Source organism: Cottoperca gobio, chromosome 14, assembly GCF_900634415.1.
Source record: "Cottoperca gobio chromosome 14, fCotGob3.1, whole genome shotgun sequence".
Taxonomy (NCBI): Eukaryota; Metazoa; Chordata; class Actinopteri; order Perciformes; family Bovichtidae; genus Cottoperca; species Cottoperca gobio.
The window spans coordinates 11,107,044-11,126,964 of record NC_041368.1 but is presented as its reverse complement, the minus strand read 5'-3'; the positions used below and the strand labels follow the sequence as shown (position 1 = coordinate 11,126,964).

At 39.9% G+C, this 19,921-nt stretch overlaps 1 protein-coding gene across 13 annotated transcripts in view; it reads left to right on the top strand.

The window, feature by feature from the left end:
* msi2b (musashi RNA-binding protein 2b) overlaps nucleotides 1-19,921 on the top strand; it is a 259,405-nt gene that overhangs the window by 187,856 nt on the left and 51,628 nt on the right. For all 13 annotated transcript variants that reach the window (XM_029447406.1, XM_029447404.1, XM_029447400.1 and 10 more), the window contains exons 8-10: nucleotides 1,235-1,317; nucleotides 12,416-12,530; nucleotides 19,863-19,921. The exon at nucleotides 19,863-19,921 is cut by the window's right edge and continues 16 nt beyond it. In XM_029447406.1, coding sequence (XP_029303266.1) covers nucleotides 1,235-1,317; nucleotides 12,416-12,530; nucleotides 19,863-19,921 — 257 coding nt within the window. The remainder of the gene's footprint in view (nucleotides 1-1,234; nucleotides 1,318-12,415; nucleotides 12,531-19,862) is intronic.

The following is a 19,921-nucleotide window of genomic DNA, read 5'->3' as shown; positions in this document are numbered from 1 at the left end:
ACTTGAACCAGCTTAGTGCGGTTCCTTATATGCCAACACAATGTTCCAGTCTCTGTAGTAGAATGTCATGATCAACAGTGTCGAAAGCAGCACTGAGGTCTAACAAGACAAGAACAGAGACAAGTCCTTTGTCTGATGCCAATAGAAGGTCATTGGTAACTTTCACCAGTGCCGTCTCTGTGCTATGATGAACTCTAAATCCAGATTGAAAAACCTCAAATAAACTATTATTATGTAAAAAATCACACAACTGTTTTGCGACAAGGATCTTAGCGAGAAAGGGAAGGTTAGATATCGACCTATAGTTGGCTAAAACCTCTGGATCAAGACTAGGCTTTTTAAGAAGTGGTTTTATTACAGCTACTTTAAAGGATTGTGATGTGAAGTTTCATGACAATAAATTGACGGTGAAGTCTGTGGAGTGTGTGTGTTAGTCCGATGGGATGTTGTCTGCAGTCGCTGACGGCGGTTTAAGCTCAATCTGAGGTGATATAATTTCATCGTGGGGTTTGTCATTTTGAAAAGAAACTCATCTCCTTTCAGTCCCACTTGCTGCTTTATTCGCTAACTGTTTGTCTTTTGTGCGGTTTCCTCTTTTGCAAAAGTAATAGAATATCAGTTTTCCTTTCAACCCCAGCTATACAGAAGCTCGATTGCTTTGTGCATCACCATCAAAACACAAGAGGGGAGCATTGCAATCCACTTGTGTTCAAAAGTCTGAAACCATCGTGTCTCTCTGTCTTTGTGTTAAAAGAGGGGTTAAGCTTTTATCCTATAAATATGGCGTGAAAATCCAACTGTCAATGACGCATTCATTCTAAGGCGTGCATTAACATAAAAACGAGGGCTTGTTATACAGTGAGATTTCAATAAAAAGAACACAAAATGCATTTAATGAAATTCAGATGCTCGGCCGGAGCTCCCTGAATCTCATTAAATGAGCTTTGTGCTGTTTTTCCATCTTCTCTTTGTAGAAGAGGTCCTCGAGTGCCCTTAATAATGTGGCAGATTTCATCTTTTTCCTGATTTAAAAGGGACAATGTCTGTCTTGTTCACTTGTTCTTTTCCATGCCCAAGCCAATCTCCGTGGATATACTCGCATAGTTTCTGGATGTGGCTCGTGATAATATTCCTTCTTGTGGTGCATTTTTCCTTTTCGTTCCTAAAGTTTTGTGAAGGCTCTCCACTAACCCATTCTCTTCCTCTCCCCCCTGTCCCTTCTCTGTGTCTCTAGGATTTGGCTTCATAACTTTTGAGAGTGAAGACATCGTAGAGAAAGTCTGTGAAATTCATTTTCATGAAATCAATAACAAAATGGTAAGTCGACTCATTTTTTGTATTTAATTTTTCAATTCCAGGTGGGTTTGGAAGGATTAATATTTGATTTCTCCTTTCCCCCAGTATTAATAGCGGAGGAGGTGTATGTGTGTGTGTGTGTGTGTGTGTTAGCCTGTGCATATGAACATGAACACACACACACACACACACACATACACACGCACTCTGTGGGTCTCTGGGTCTCAGGGATGGGAACGCAGTGGTGTGTACTGCCCACAAACCGTGAAATTGTGTGGCTGAGTTCTGCCTGTCAGGCTGAGGGACGGAAGAGTGGAGCCTGTCCCTCTATTTCTGAATCCCCTAACACACACACACACACGCACAGGTGGAATAGTCCAGGGAAGCGACTGGCAGAGGCGGAGTTCATTAGTCAGGGATTAACACCTTCCACAGAGTCCCAGTGTTGCCCGTTTTATTTACACCAGTAATATGGTCATCTCTGAGCAGCCTACAGTAGCAGCTTTCTAAGCTTGTTGTGTCTCTTATGATAATTGACAGGAACTGACTTCAGTGTAGCGAGTGTGACATTAGGTCCTCCTTCACCCAGTTCCACCCTGCAGACCTCTTGAGAGAACCTGCATTATTTGAGCGGTTCTGTGGATGGTGATTGACTGGAGGGAATTCTTGTCTTACTGCCGCCACCTCTCAGTGTGTGTCTTTACTCTCTCCCAGCCGTTTCCTGAAACTGACTTGACTTGCTCTCTGACTGACAGGACCAGCGTAGTAGAACCATGTTCACCAGGGACCAGCCCAGGTCACATATGACCCCCAGTATACATCCCTCCGTGTCCCCACACTGCATCACAGTCCATGCTAAGGACTGCAACCAAAGAGCCAAAGAGTGTGCCACAGAAAAAACTGTGTGTGTGTGTGTGTGAGATATTCTGTCACTATCAAATGTCTCAGATCCTTTGACATGTAGGCATGGCACTCTGTGAACAGACGAATATCACGCGTCAATATGAAGCATGAATGCACACGCCAGAGCGTCTATTTATGCACACAAAGCAAAACAATTGCTGCCAATGCTGTCAATTTCTATGCCTATTTATGCACAATTTTGTATGTTACAAAAATAGCTAATATGAAATTTGTTAGCAACAAATCTGATATGAAACCTCTGGAGAACATTTGTACTTGGAAGTTGTTGTTTTCTGTGTTTCTATCCAACTCTTACCTTTTTTGCCTCATTGAAGTCCAACCCACAGCCTGTTTGTAAGAAGTTTTAATTGGATAATAATTAGATTGTAAACACTGGTGCTAATTACAAATGCAAATGTGATTAACAAATAGTTGGCCAAGTTAATGTTCAATAATGTAGTAATCATTATTATATTATTCTTAAACAATTAACATTGGCTATGTTCACAGCACATTAATTGCATGAGGTTTTTGAATCGGGAATATAAAAAAACAAGAAAATTATCTTAATTCTAAAGGAAGACAAAATAACAAACTTGTCCTGCACTGCAACCAAGGCCAACCATTCTTGTTGTATTTAACCACAAATATTGTATTTTGCAGCCAACAGTAAATACCTGTTATCAAGTAGCATCAGAAACATAAAATAGGTTTCCCCGATGTTCTGAATCTGCTCAGGTTGAACCTTTTCTATGTCACAAATAATGTCACTGTTGCACAAACTCTAATAGGCCGGGGGATCTTTGGCTGTTCCTTCTTTTTTTTTTTTTTTTTAATAGCTACTTTGTCTGGGGTTTCTTCCTTTTATAGATTATTCAAGATAAATAACACCACTTGCCTTCCATTCATTCATTCTCTTGCTGTGTGTAGGTTGCATTGTAACACTTACGTAACAAAATAATTTCTGTCAAATGTTGTATTTGTACTATGTTGTTTATCCTGTACACACGACATCTATTGCACGTCTGTCCGTCCTGGGAGAGGGATCCATCCTCAGTTGCTCTCCCTGAGGTTTCTTCCATTTTTCCCCCTTTAATTATGGGGTTTCTTTTAGGAAGTTTCTCATTGTGCGATGTGAGGGTCTAAGGACAGAGGGTGTCGTAACCTGTACAGTCTGTAACGCACACTGAGACAAATGTATAATTTGTGATATTGGGCTATATAAATACATTTGATTTGCATTGTGCCGCCCATTCCCGCATTGCAACTAGAAAAGTGCCCTGATTATAATGCAGATCTCCACCAGGTGTGTCCCTCTCCCTCCCAAACAAAGAAGAGTCTCACAACCAAGACTCTCACTCATTTGTCCTTCGCAGCTTACTTACAGTCCAGATGACGGCTAAAATAAACAAAAATGGGGGTTTATTCTTCTCGTATCGTGCCTGACTTTATTGGATCATAACATATCAGGGTATGGAATTAATCTGCAGATGCTCCGTTTCAAATTAGACCAAACCTTCTAAGGATGTCAGTTTTTGAGAAACGAAAAAGGGAAACATATGGTCCCCAGCACAATAGTTAAGCTTGTTTTTTGCCTAGCCGAATGCCAGAAAGTCCTTTTGCTACTGAAGCAGTTGTTGATCACTTACAGCCATTACCGGCCGGTTAAGAGGAGTGAGGAGTCAGCAGTCGATGACTATGAAACAGTCAATAAATAGTTTCTTTGTAATTGTGTATCACTGCAACTACAGGAGGTCCTTGAGCATTCAGTCCTACAGTTACACAAAAAATATTAGAATGGTGGGCACAGAAGTATGCAAGATTAGCTGCGGACAGGCAGGCAGGCAGGCAGGCACACACACACACACACACACACACACACACACACACACACACGATGATCCCCTTTCTGGCATATAGAAAGAAATTCATAGAAAGAGTGAAGAAAATTGTAGGTTATTAAGCTTCAAGTCTCTTGCCGCACTTCACAGGGTGCCAGAAAATACATCACCTACTTGATGACTGCAAAAACAGTGGTATAGTGTAGTTTCTCATGGAACCATCTGGGAGTCCCTTAACAGAAAAGATGAGGATTATTGAGGGGGTACAGAGTAAAAGGACAGAGCGAGGGCCATTTTTCTGAGGCTTTTGTCACCTTTGTGAGGGGTCCCTCTTGGCAACACCTACTGTACATTACATTTCCAAGGGTGAAGGAAATATGTGTATCTCTTCTACAAAGCGCTGACATCTTGGATATGTCGGCAAAGAGGGAAGAATGTGGAGTGTGTTAAAAGCATTTTTCAAAGACACTTCAGGTTTTGCTTTTGCTGCACAGAGGAGAGTACTGGTTATCCGTTGTCTGAAGCACCAGCACACGAAATAAAAAATGCCTCCCGTCTTCATCCTTATGAAGTACCATACAGAAATAGACCTCATCCATCCTCCCTGCGAGTGTTATCTAAGATGGTTCTTGAATAATTGATGCAGACAGAAATTCCACCCCGCTTGGGAGGGTGGTGGATGTACAGGGCACCCCACCTTCTCCTTGCCCGGTCTCTCAAGGGCTCCGGCAGTGTAGTGGGTCAGTTCCCACTCAGATGTGAGTGACTGGACCTCTTAGTGACTTGGTCAATCACCCTGTGTTCATGTGCCACCGAGGCCTCACTCTCAGGAGCACTTCCTCTCTGTCACTGTGAGCCTGGCCTCATATTTAATTAAAAATAGGGTGCTGCTTAGCAAGAAGCTCTCAACCTGCCCCACCACTGACTTCTGCACTGTCCTCACCTCTGTACCTGTCAACTCAATTTTATATCACAAATCACAAATTTGCCTCAGGGGTATTGAAGACTTCCCAAGAGTGCCCTGCTTTAGCAAACCCTAGTGATAAAAGTATGGATTAAGCTCCACGTGATTCTTTAGCTACAGTATTAAAACCAGTAAATATTTTTGAGTAAAAATCAATAAGCGTAAGATGATTTGACATTTTTCAAATATTCGAAACAGTTTATGACACCCTCTGGTTTCCCACATATATGAATGTCTATATCATACTGTAGTAAGAGAGCACATTTAATACAGATAAGGAAAGGTTGTGCATTTCATTTCCTCTATCACTCCCCACCCTGCCATTATGCATGCACAGCTAATTCATAATAATACCTATCAAGTATTGGCTCTGATGAGCGAGCAGTGTGCCATTAAAATGGACTCACATTGGTTTTAGTCAAGTGCTTCAAGGTAATATTCTTTAATGTGTCATTTTTAATATTCTACGGTAGCGAATGATCACAACAGGAGGGAGGAATTTTCTGTTAGTCGTCAATTTCTCACTGTGTCTTCCTGACATGGCCAACCAATTACTGCGCTGAGGAGCAGAATAAGCTCCGACTCTCCTTGCAGCGGAGGAAAAAACTAATACAGGTAGCCACCCATACATCAGCCTTTAATATACAGATACAGATATACTCGGCATGCTATATTGATATAAGCAGAATTATGAAAGAAAAAAAAGCATCATGTTACCCATATATTATTATGGATTCAGCACTTTTCCTACAGCACAATATAGGGCATTATTTTTATTAAGGGAGCAGGTGGAAAGCTGTTTTCCTTACAACTTTTCTTAACTTTACAGATAAACCTCTAAAAGGGGCATAGAACAGGATTCGTAATTCTCTTTTGATTAACAGTTCATTAGTCTTTCTATCCAGTGCTAATAGCAATACTAATCAAAATCATAAGAACAAGAAAATAATACATTTGTAAAAACCTGTTAGGACTCAACTCATATGTAGGTTACTAGTTTTACACCAGATAAAGCAGGCTACTGTAGAAATCGTCTTTAATGCAAGGAAATTAAATTCCTTAAAAGCAACATCATTTAAAAAACATTGCGTGTTGTTAAAATAAAGCCGAGCACTAACTGTAGCTGCCATCAGCTAATGTTAGTAGCACCAGGAGCTCGGAGCACCGAAGAAGTGTTGGTGTTGTTCACACCGTTAGCACAGGGGCTTTGGAAAGCTGGGAGGAGAGGAGTTTTTTTTAGGCCCGGGTCGGGGGGAATGCTGGCGGTGAGCAGCGCCGATGTCCTGCCAGAACAGGAGCCGGGCGGGCAATCTGTAGATCTGTCCATTTATCTGTGATAAAGGTTCACAATGTCAGTGGTTTACAGCCTGTGAGCTATGTCTATAAGCAGTGATCAGCTAACCAAACCTTAATGACGTGTATTTAAACTCTCGTTCTGAGTTTGAATGCCAGCTGTACCAGTTCTGCTGCTGTGTGTCAAACCACCAATCAGTGCTGCCGATGAACATTAATGTTTACTGCACCTAGGTTTTATGTTGTATAAATCACCCCTTGACACACTTGGTTATAGCCATAGAATAAACTAGATTTCACTATTTTAGTCTCTGGGTGTTGAAAATGTCTTTGAAGATATTTCTTTTTAAAGTTGAATCTTTAACAGTGTTTGAACATCAAGTGCCTAATAAGGCAGTATGACCACCCTTCGGAGCTTCAGTCCCTCATGGAGTGCTGCCTTACAGGTTCTGGACTGTAAGTAATTGGATGTTTACCCTTCATAGAAGAAGGAAAGCTTTGAGAGATGAAAGAGGTGGAAATCCACTTTGCACTCTGCACTCCAGGACGTCCCATAAAAGACACAAGATGTTCAGATCTGCTGATTGAGGAGGTGATGGTAGCCATTTGATGGCAACTTGATGATCGTGGCATTGCTTTTGAATGTGTTTCTCAGTGTGTATGGAGACAATATCATCTTAGTATATAGAAACATGTCAAGGGAACAGTTTTGGCACCACAGGGAGCACCTGCTCCTTAAAATGACCTCCTATTCGGTAGCTTTTACATAACAGTGCAGAGATAACATCAGGCATAATGACCAATGTGAGATTGACATTGAAGGCACCATTTTGCTTCATCCAAAACTTCTTACCATTATAACACGTCCCAGTTCTTTTATTTAACATGGGAACACACGTTTCAGAATGGAAGGTCTGCAGTAAATAGCCTCTTTGTAATACAGCTTTTGTTTTGACTGGTTTACAGAGGTCTTAAAGTGACACTTTCTTTTGAGTATCAGACATTGGCCACCTGGAGGTTTGAAATGTTTGTTGTTGGACCTATAATAGAGAACGGCGCTTCTGGGCGACATTCACAAAGTATCCCAATAAGACCTGCTCACAATCCGTTAGCTGCTGAAGGTAAGGTTTTAAAATAATACAACAATATATACTGTATATAACCGTTATTTAGTTGAAGTAGAAGTTGCATTGAGATTAAAAGCTCTTTTACAAGTGAGACGTAGCCAAGACCGGGTCAAATAGAAGCATCCAACACATAACAGGCCAACAACAGATCACAACAGCAACAAGAGTCACAACAAAAACATTTCCTAATACAGTGCAATAGCAAGGGAGCAATATGTTGTCGTGTTTGTTAGTTAATTGAAGAAAGCAGTTTTTAAATATGCAACTTTTTATAGCATATTTTGATGGCGACGAGTTAATATCATTTTAATTTTAAAAGAAATGAAGCACTCCCCAAAGACCTGCCTGTGCTTTTCTCACAGAAATAAGTATTAAAGTATTATGTTTTGTTTCCTGTATGAAATCTATGACGGTTTGTAAAACATTGAAATGACGTCTATCTGCCTATCTAACAATCAATTACTGTAGACCTAATGAGTAAGTTCATCCAAGAAACATGATGTCATCCATAGCAAAGGGTCAAAGGCTTTGTGAATTGCTCTTTAGTAAGGATCTTTTGGCACAATTGAGGAGGACTCCTAGTGATTAGATAAGATCCTCTGTGAATACGGCCCCTGGTCATCTTGGAATCACAGGAATTAAAATGTATTTCTATCGTGTCACGTTTTCAAGGAGAGGAAAGTATGAAATTGTCTATAGAAACTTCTCACACTTCTCACAGAAATATGACTAACTGCAACTGAAACATTTCACACATCTGTCAAGCATGCAGCCCATTCTTGGCTTTTTAGAGTGTGCGCCTCCTGCTCTTTTATTACTCAGAACATCTCTATAAAAGACTTTTCTCTTCAGCACGTAAGAAACTGCTAAAGGATTTAGCTTTACAAAAAAATATTGTTTTAATTAGTCATTTTGTTCTTTAAATCAAAGACTTTGTAAATGGTTGTGAGAAGCCTTTTCTTTAATACTCCCAGACAACCATGCCTGATATTGCGCATGCAGAGCCGTGACATTTCCTAACTATGCAGTCTATGTGTTTTGACTGTTCAGCTGGGAGTAGGCGCTGGAGTAAATGAATCACACGCTTTTCTTTCTTCAGTCTGCCAGTCTACTGATGGAATCCATTCACTAGTGAAGCTAATAGTAGCTGTACACCTCCCCCTCCACACACACACACACACACGCGCGCACACACACACGCACACACAAACAACACTTATCCCTGAAGGACAGCCATTGCCAGTCCATCCCGCCCACACCTTCCCATTATACCTACAAGGTTAATATGTATAGGAGATGTATTGAAAAGGTCATAACTAGAGTGTTCCTCCGTTCTGTATCAGAGGGTTTGTACATGAAAACAAGGACAGTTCTTTGTTTGATTCTTCCTCAGTGGGCCTGTGTGCATACAGCATGTGCACCTCAACATTTCAATATCAAGCTTGGTTGTTGGTGTGTAGTTATTTTTTGAAACAATAATAACCTAAAAAACAATTCTGATATCATAACCAAAAAACAGCAGCAGAACAAAATGAAATATTCTGCAATGACACTGAAATATTTCAGTTTTAATGATGGAGGTGATGTGGAATTTATCACTTATTCCTTTCATTGTTTATTTGTCTCACCCTGAATTTCGATTAACCTGCCAATTAGCTTCAGCAAGATGCCCTATTTAGTGTACATTACATCTTTTTAATTTGTTTTCCCATTTAACAACATTTACAATGCACAAATAAAATGAATACAACTTTTATGTTAAGCCTCACGACTAAACCTTTAACTTGGCATCATTCCAGTTTGAAGACTTTAAACATGAGCATCAGTAATAACTTCTAGTATCCACAAGCTACTGTATGTCAACATCTGTCTCCTTATAGCACGCAGCGTTTTGGGCTCAATTCTTGTTGTTGGTTTGGATTACTTTTTACTCCCGACAAACTGCTTGGTTGACGAAGCAGCTTGGACGAGATCCAAGGTTCGCTTTTTTTAGACAGCTGTATGTGACGCGGTGGAGTCTGAAGGACTGCTCCAATCAGAGACGTGCACAAGGCTGGGTTAAAGTTGCACGAGCAACAGCGAATTGACTGAGCTGTTTGTTTTATTGTTGCTGTTGTGGTTGCATAAATACAAATAGCCCATCATTTTTTTAATAAAATATAAATAATTATACAAATATATTTATATATAAATGACCATATTTTACATCAGTTAGTTACATGCTGATGTGTGACACCTATATTTGGTGTCGGGGGGGGTTTGAATTCTTTTCACTTCACAGTCGTCCCTGCCTCCAATCGCTTAAACTAACAGTTCAGAATTCCCAGTTGCTGTATATAGCGGTCAATCAATCACAAACTATATATCAAATAACTTGCTGAAAAGATGAAGTTGAACTTTGTAAGAGTATATACACTCTACTGTTTGGCTTTCTGTTTTCCTCCATCCCGACTTTATCTCGGGTTACTGAGTGACACAAATCTCAAAAGATAAGCTATCAACTGCAGTATGTCAGTGCAGCGGAGTGGCAGGGAATATCTCCATATATGTTGAAAGCACGCAGGATGAGGTAACCATACCTTGTCAACACTGTGTGGCAGGAATCCACTTCAACAGTCAGCTGTCTTGCAAAGTGTGTGTGTGTGTGTTTGTGTGCTTTTTTCACACAACACAATAAACTTAGACGGTGACGGCATGGCAGGTTAACGGCGTGCCCCTTTTTCTCAACAAGGCACAATGGTGCTCAAACACCTACATGTAAAATGGTGGATCAAGCTTTTCACAAAACAATATTGTGTTGACTTTATAGTATCAAGAGTCCTAGAAAAGCCACAATTCAGCACAATAGTTGCATTTAAAAATGATAGCTTGTAAATGTAATGTTTTCCCACCGTTTATGTGACTAAAGGTTCAGCCTGTAAAACTTTCCACATGGAAAAATGTGAATCTCTTGCATTCTCGACTGCTGAACCTTGTCAGTGCTTCACTGTCAGGCTCAGAATTGTCTTGCCGTCCTCTCTCTTCTCCTCTCTTTGGCTTAGTTCACTTTTGAAAGCTCCTGCCTCCCTCCCTCACACACTTCTGTGTGTTTGAAGCAGGTGAACACCCACACACTCACACCATCACAGATCCTGGCTCCTGCCTGTTTTTTTAAATCCATGACAAGGAACCATCTCCCTGAATATGAAAGATCCGCATCTAAGAGCATGTAGTCATGAGTCACACCCGGGTCGGTATCACCACCAGCAGGCTATCTGAGCATCCAACTCGTTGGATGTGGGTGGGGCTGCTGCAGGACGCTGAGCAGACACTGTCTCTGAACTACACTGCGTTTGTCACCCAGCTATGTAAACATGTAAAACTCTCTGCAGTGTACTCAGATTTCTAACGGACCCATTTGTCCCATCCAGTTCCTACTGTTATGCTGGGGGGTCATTCCCTGATAAGAGCGCCTGTGCTCTTTTCACCACAATGTCAAACCATTGCAGGCGAGCCAGAGGGACAGAGACAGCTACAAAGTGGCTGAGGGAACTGTGTACTTTCGTTGAGTCTACTTCAAATGAAAGTGTCGCTAACAGCAACAAATCATAGCCCTGCAACCCAGCAACTTTCCCTCTGTGACGGAAACCCTTTTCATTAGTTTTCCCTCTTTACATTTCCAGCTCTCTGCTGGATATACAGAGCTCACCGTGCTATTCTTTTAGCACAGCAACTTTGCACAGACGTGAAGTTTTATTCCAGTTTGGCAACTTAGTGCATGCGTGAATAGTAATGTGCACCGCTGGCCTGTCAGGGTTGCGAGCCTATTTGTATGGATGCCGGTCTGCACCTTGGTTGAGGTGAACACAGAACTGGCGCAGCATCCTGTCTTGTGCAGCAGGCCAGGATGACATGTGAATCGCAGCAGCCGAGAAAACCCTGCTTAAGTGGATGCAGTAGGGAGAAGCAGCCGAGAGCCAGGAGGCAAACAGACAAACAGATGGACAGGCTGATGCCAAGCAGGCAGTGGAGCAAATAGATTGTGCAGCATGGTGAACAGACTTGGCCTACCAAAGAACAACCGACAGACACAAGACCATGCCACCCTTGTCAGCCGATCGTGCTTCTCTATAATTCTTCAAGATAGAATAGATACGTGGTAAATGGGACTCTCATCTTCCTCCTTCTCCTCATCTGCCCCTGTCACATCCCTCATTTGATATGTGTTATGTAGGAGGAGGAGAATATGTCAGTCTTGCAAGATGGGAAATGAACAAACCTGTATGTGTGAGAACTGGAGTGAGAGAAAGAAATGCAGGAGAGAGATGAGCGCTGCGGGTGGAATTGGTTTGCGGGGCACTGGGGACTACAGCCCAGTAGACATACACAAACACACAGTGCACAAACGGAACAAAAAAATAACCATATTGAGTTTTAAAACACGCTTGTTTATTTACCAGCTTTAGATTTTAAACACACTGCCCTGGTAAGGTTTAAAGATAAGTATAACATAGATATTTTATGAAGAGAGATTATTTTGCTTTTGAGATTATTCTGGTTTGTATTAGATGAACTGAACTTCACAAAGAAACTAGACACACTGTTGTAATGGCATTGCAGAACAGAGCTTCTCCTACCTTGATGTCTCAGAAACACTTGGAAAGTATTAAGCTGGTATTTCCCCGAGGCATTGAGCACATGCTCACTGGAGCAATAACCTTTGCTTTAATGCGGGAGGAGCATGATTGTAAGTTTTCCTTCGAGACTTTCCTCTAAAATGTGAGGTGCTCGGATTGACTCAGTCTTGTTTTTCTCTATGGAAAACATCCAGCGCTGTGCAAGTCAAATAGAAAACCACCTTAAAGAGCTGAGACAGCCCTGTCAGATCTGTCTCGTTGTGTACTTACACAGTCTAATGCTTTGTGTGTGTGTGTGTGTGTGTGTGTGTGTGTGTGTGTGTGTGTGTGTGTGTGTGTGTGTGTGTTTGTCTGTCTGTCTGTCTGTCTACATAGGTAGAATGTAAGAAGGCCCAGCCCAAGGAGGTGATGTTCCCACCGGGTACACGGGGGCGAGCCAGGGGTCTGCCCTACACCATGGATGCCTTCATGCTGGGGATGGGCATGCTGAGTGAGTCATACACACATACTTACACAATAACACACACACTTATGCAAATAAACAAACAAGTGGTCCAAATACATCCTTTATATGAAACATAAGTTTGGTCCATTAGGGTGTAATAAGGCATAAAACTGTTCATTATTTTAAATGAGAACATATGTTGGTAACACTTTCTATGATGATATATAGAATGCATTATAAACATACTTATAGCGCCGAAAGATTATAGTTGTAAGCGCTCGTAAATATGAATAATTATTTTTAACAATACTCATAAATCATTTTCTAATGGCTTATAAGGGAAAGTATCATAATACTTCAGAGTTGCTGGTCACTCACTTTAAGATTTAATGATATATTTTTACTTAAAGCAAATATTTACCACTTATAGTGACTTATAACCAGCTTGTAATGATTTATATCTGCCTATACTTTAGGAAATAATTAAATGAAATATAACTTTGCTTAAATCACCCAATGGCTACTTAACTTATAATCACATTTCAATGCATTATGAAAAAGGTTATAATGTATTACAGCTATGGAAATTATAATACACTATGATCCTTGCAAAAGAAGTGAGTGACAATTATGATGCTTGACATTATAGGTCATTACAGAATGGCGTCATAGAAAGTGTTACACACATTTTAAATAAAAAGATCAAATGTAAGCCGGTTTGGGGCGTGCAGAGTAAATGTCAGACATGCACGCCATTCAGTCATCATTTTCTGCCTTCTGAAAAAAATCAATCTTATGCAAACTCTCGTCTAGATAGCCCCATTAGGTGGGCGCTGCCCCTAATTAGGCTGCTTCAAGGTGTGCCACCAGTGACCACTGTGGTCTATTTCTGGTGGAGTCTGGTACAGGCAGCCCCTGGGCATATAGGAGCAGACCAGCACATTAGCAGGCTAAATGAAGAGGAAAATTGGTGTAATGTCATATTAAGGATTCATCACTGTGCCCCCCTTAATGGGTAATGAAGGGGACACACATGTCAGCGAGAGATCTCATCTACAGGGACCTCAGCTGCTGGCCCACCCCTTTTCATTACCCTTCCAGCCCATGCCTGTGGCCCTTTTTATTTAACGCTATTGCACTCTCTCCCTCCACCTCCACCCCCACCTGCCCTCTATCTATCTATCTATCTATCTATCTATCTATCTATCTATCTATCTATCTATCTATCTATCTATCTATCTATCTATCTATCTATCTATCTATCTATCTATCTCTCCGTTTATTTCTATCTCTCTATCTGTTCATCTGTCTGTCGTTCACATTTCCTATGCATATAATTTGTATGTGCGACCCAACCAAATGGATTTGCCCTCGCATAAAAGATTTATTTTTTCCTTCAAAAGCAAAAGAGACATGCAGCTGATTGTAAGAGACTCGTTTTGCCGTGCGACTAGCCCCCCTCCCGTTCCCCGTGTAGCAGGTGCAAGCAGAACCTCAGTCATGCATTTTGATCTGTACCAGGTAACGTAATGTTTGAAGGTCGATGGCAAGTCAAAGTTAGATGTTGCTTCTTTTGCATTTTCTGACAGGAATTGACTCGAACCAGTGACCAATTATTGATATGTGGAATTATTTTTGGAACTAGTTATATACAATATTTATTTATCTATCTTTTTTCGCCATATATTTATCCATCTATATACAGTGGCATAAACTGTCAGGGCTATTCTAGGGTTAACCTCGCCATAAGACTGATAAATTAGTTTTGTTTGTGGTAAAAGTATAGATAAGACCAGCTAAGGCGTTCAGTTCCATCTCATCCGTTCGAAGTATTTAACAAGAACCGTGAACTTTCCAGAACTTATTACAGACTAATGTGTGTGTGAAGAGGACGGCACTCTTCCCCTCCGCTGGGAGACGGCAGGCAGAAAGGCAGTGATGTGCTCATGTGAGAATATTAACAGCCAACTTGTTTGGAGACACTCTTATCTAAATGAAATTGGAACAAGGACAGCGAAACATTCCTTTATATAATTTGCATTTAGAAAAAGGGGACCCTAGGCTCATTATTTAAGAAAGTGTAAGCTCCTTTTGTGCCAAATCTCATTACAGCCATCCCTAGCTCCTTTGTTTACTGCCTCTAATCGAGGCATTTATCTTTATTGTGTTGTGCCCGATGTATGTTTGCTGAAATTAATACACATTTGAGCCTGTGCGAGGTATGGGTGTACCAGATGGATAATTGATTTTAAAGTGAATCAGAACTGTTGAGCCATAAAATAGGTACATTAGCATGCATATTAATAAGGCAAATAAGAGCACTAAGAGGCCGCCACCAGGCCAGACACAATGGCAGGCTTCATTTAGTGAGGATAGGAAACACTTTCTTCTTTCACTCCCTCTTTCTAGTTTGTATGCACATACCAAGAATTTCATGAGATAGTAAGCATGTATCTTAATCCACTTTCCCGACACTTACACAGTCCCCTCTATAGCCCTCTCCTTACACACTCAGTGCACACATCTCACCGCAAATTCTTCAGTTAGTAATGTGAAAGCCATTGTAATGCAGAACATCAGACAAGGGAAGTGGTTTTGCTATTTCAGAAAATGTTGAAATAAGGGACTATGAGGTATCTAAGCCAACAATTTCAGTTTGGCATTTATTCTGTTTGACAGTAAGACGGTATCAAACACATAATATCCAATATTTTGCAGTCCGTGATAGCTTTTCATTGTATCATATCACAGTTCTTTTCAGACCAAACAAACAACGAGGAGGGGTTGTGTGAAAGCTATCCATCTGTAACTTCCTGGTGATGACTTCTCATCAGCAGCTGATGGAGGTTTTTTTTCTGGTTTAGCCTCCGTCCTACTTCATCCATACCAGGTTAAGGCTCCTCTCACAGCGTCTCTGAGTTGCATTTCTTTTTGTCTGCGAGAGGAGAGAGGGTCTGGGAGAGGCATTTTCCCATTGGGTCAGGAATAAATTGAACTTTTTCATGGACAGCAAACACTGATTAGATATTTATGACCAAGGTCAACCTTTCTGATTCCAGCTGGCACAGCCTCTGAGGCATACAGAACAGAGCATTTACACACATGCTCACCCACAAACACACGCACATAGCCTACATACACTGGCGCACATACTCGCACACTCAAATATGCATGAATGCAAAATGTGTTTTGACGCCTTCATGTTGTAGACACATGCATACAAGTGTATGTATGCCATCTCTGAACAAAATGTATAAATGTCTAGCTCAATTTTAACTCCAGAACTGAAATGCGATACAGTATATGCATTGTACACTTCATTTTAGTTGTTAGTATTTAGAAATATTAGTGCTGTACCGAATAGTTTGAGTCATACATAATGTTAAATTTCAAATTCTAAATCAACATTCAAATGCTGCGCAGTCCCTTCATTCTGTTTAAAGCTGGTATTTCTACACAGTTGCAGATAAAGATTAGGCTACACTAATATTATTAGTATTATAATAATAATAAGCTTTATTTGTATAGCACCTTTCATACAAGAATTGCAGCCCAAAGTGCTTCACATCAAAAACATAACAATTAGTACAAGGACAGAATAAGAGCATTTACAGTACAATAATCACAGTGTTGATGTAAATGAGTCTGAAGTACACTAAATGATCCTCCTTCAGGAAAACCAAGCTTAAAAATGTATGAAATAATTTAAATTAGTTTAAAGTGGCACCATTAAAAGGCTAAGATAAAGATATATAAAATATCACTATTAAAACGCTAAAGTAAAGAGATATAAAATATCACCATTAAAAGGCTAAAGTAAAGAGATATAAAATATCACCATTAAAAGGCTAAAGTAAAGAGATATAAAATATCACTATTAAAAGGCTAAAGTAAAGAGATATAAAATATCACCATTAAAAGGCTAAAGTAAAGAGATATAAAATATCACCATTAAAAGGCTAAAGTAAAAAGATATAAAATATCACCATTAAAAAGCTAAAGTAAAGAGATATAAAATATCACCATTAAAAGGCTAAAGTAAAGAGATATAAAATATCACCATTAAAAGGCTAAAGTAAAGAGATATAAAATATCACCATTAAAAGGCTAAAGTAAAAAGATATGTTTTTAGCTTACTTTTGAAGATACTGAGCGAGCTTGCCTCCCTAATGTCTGCAGGTAAAGTATTCCATAGCTTTGGTGCATAATTGCTAAAGGCTGCATCCCCAATTTTCTTTTGGATGTTTCTGGGAACATTTAATAAACCAGTAGTGGATGATCGTAATGTTGTTGGGGGCACATAGTTTATTAGAGAGTTGGCAGTGTAATTTGGTGCGGTTCTGTTGAGGGCTTTGTATAATAGAAGGAGGACCTTAAAATTAAAAAAGTATTATACTATTTGTAGATTTAGATTCCAGTGGTGTGTTGTTTCCGACTTGTGTGATCCAAACATTTCTAATAACTCCAGAGTCCAAAAGTGTTATCATTTCCAAAATTCACAACATGTATTATTTAACCAAATTCCGCTTTAATCCAAATTCGTTGGCGTTTTGCTTTTCAAGAACAACATTGTCATCCTCTGGCATTCAGATGAGACTACTTTCAATGTATCTAGCTAGTACATCCTGTATCTAACGGGAACTGAGGACACAAAACCGTAAAAAGGGTTTCCGATGTCAGTTTCTACGCTGTTATTTACACACGATGAAGAAAGAGTTATCAAGGTCGCCTCCAGTGATTCGTTCCTTGCCTAGAGGACTTCCTCTTTTTAGGTAATTTAGTCCAGACTTATGGTTGAAGGTGATAATAACTTGAGGGAAACGGATAAAGACTGAGACATACACCATAATTAAAGGGGTTAATTATGTTTATATTACCTTTGATAGCGCTCACATTCTCAGTCACTCTCACACAGGCTCACTCTCTCACCCACCCACTCTTCTCAAATTTCTTGTTTTGTCTGTTTCCCACTTCCTAGCTGCCTGCTCCCTCACACCCCGTTTCTCAATATGTTGCCCACAGCTGCTTCTGTCTGAAAACTGTCCAGCTAATTAACTGCTGGGTCTGTGTTTGTAATAAGAATCCTGACAGCATCTGCTATTCTTAAATTTTTCAAATGACACTAGGTCTTCTTCTGGCCTCATTGTAACTCTCCATCCATCCAGGGACAGCACAACTTCTAAACAAGCCTGAACCCTCACACACACTTTGACTTTGGTTTACAGATGGCAATTTGTTGTCACATTTTCAATCCTCAGCGAGTTCTATAATTCAGTGGCTGTGGAATAAATAGTAATCGTAACTGATCCTGAGTGTTTTACTTTAGCACTGTTTTTACACAGATGTATGTATTTATGCTTTATATCAATTCAAATGCTGATAAATGTTTACACAATTATAATTTTACATTTTCAATTTATTTGATTTAATCAGTTTTGTAAACTCAACCATAAAACCGAAAACATGCTTCGGTTTCCAACATTACCAAATATTACAGGGACAAAGACATTTTCGAATTATAATTGTTTTGCATTATTAATTTGTCATTGCGTGTAGAAATAGGTACATATTCTGAAATCTTATTTTAGTGGCCAGCTTCACAAAGGTGTGAGCAGTTGTCGGTGCTTGATGATGGATACTCTGATGGATAATTATAAGAGATTATTAAACCCCCTCCCCTGTAATTCGAACAGCAGTGCAGGTAAAAACGGCGGATTTAAAGTTTTTGACATTGGACATTAAATGGGTAATTGAAAGTGCTTGAAATGATATATTCTGATATACATTCTTTTTATTTTATTTAACGTTAGTTGTTACCTTCACTGAAACTAAGCAGCTCAGGTGAGAATTGTTCTCACATTCAAGCCTCTCTCTCTTTTTAATTGTTGTCTGAACTTCTGTAAATTCTGCTACTTCTCATTATAACATTTCCCTTGATCCCATGTCTCAAAGTATGCTGTGTTGGGTCCTCCAGAAGTCATTGAGTTTGATGTTAAAGAAGGTGTGGGAACCCTTAGGTTCTCAAAACCCTCAAGTGATGTTGTTGTTCCCAGAGGTTGTTCCTATTTAAACACATTTAGAGCATGCTTATCATTTCCTTAAAACATTGTCTGCCTTCGGTGACTCTGGAGATAACAATAAACAACTATAGATAACAAGTTATTTTTAAATTCAGTTTGAATTCCTGGTAAAACCTTGTTTTAACCAGTAAACAATACAGCAACACACAAATAAATACCAATCTGGAGGTGTAAATGAGAAGCGGACATCACTTCCTGGCCGACAGCATCTTTTTATCAAACTTCATCCAGCCATATTCACTCATGGACAGAACATAAACAGACGCCAACGTCATTACAAGGCACCTGCTATAAATATGCCTGAAAAAAATTAATGAATTAGACAGTAAAGAAGCAGGAGGAGTGCTACTTGTTCAGGAGGTTAACAATGCTTTGTGTTTTAACCCTTTAAAGAACCAGCACCAAATTTGACACCAGGTCTTGATACCCAACCCTACTGATCTAACCCCCAATACATGATGGAGATCAGTAATAAACAACAAAGACGAGCATGAATTTGCTGCAACCACGTATGCGCAAGCATCCACACCTTCATGCATTCACACACACACAAACTCACAAACACTTGACCTCGTTGCCAACTTTCAGCCTCCTAGGGCGAAAGCTGTGGCCGCCAAAGGGTGGGGACATTTTTGTGGACCGACAGAGCGAGCTATAGAGCTGCTGGTCGCAGCTAAAAAAAACTTTCTATTAACTGCTCTGAGGCTCCTGTTGAGGTTCCTTAAGTGTGTTAAAATATAATATAATTAAAGAGGTTATTGATCCATGAAGGGTAACTTGCTTTAAAGAGAGATTGTAGGAAAAACAACATGAGCAGCATGATCAAGATTAGAGGGTAATGTAATTGTGACAGTTGACCATTGATTGAGGGTGGTGCTTGTTGTCAAACTGCACACACAGCCAATATCTGTCAGCTGACAATCTACCATCAACATTATGAGCTATAAATAAATAAAATGTCAAACAAAGCAAGTTAGGGTAACACACAATACCTTTTACATGAAAAGTACTGTTCCAAAATGTAACTATGTTGGGCTCATATTTAATGTGGATCATTGTTCAGGGTATTAAGTAACATTAGAATTTGCTTGACAAAATGAGAAGACTTTAGTCGTCTGCATCCCCACGAGTTTTAAAGCCAGCCTTTTGAGATTTGTTTCACTCTCAAAGTGGATATAAGCATAAGTAGGAATATCCCAATGTTTGTGTGTGTGTGTGTGTGTGTGTGTGTGTGTGTGTGTGTTGGTGTTAAGTTTCTCTTCTCATCTCTTTGTAATCTCTCTCCTCTCTATCAAAGGCTACCCTAATATTGTGGCAACGTATGGCCGTGGATACACTGGATTCGCACCCAGCTAC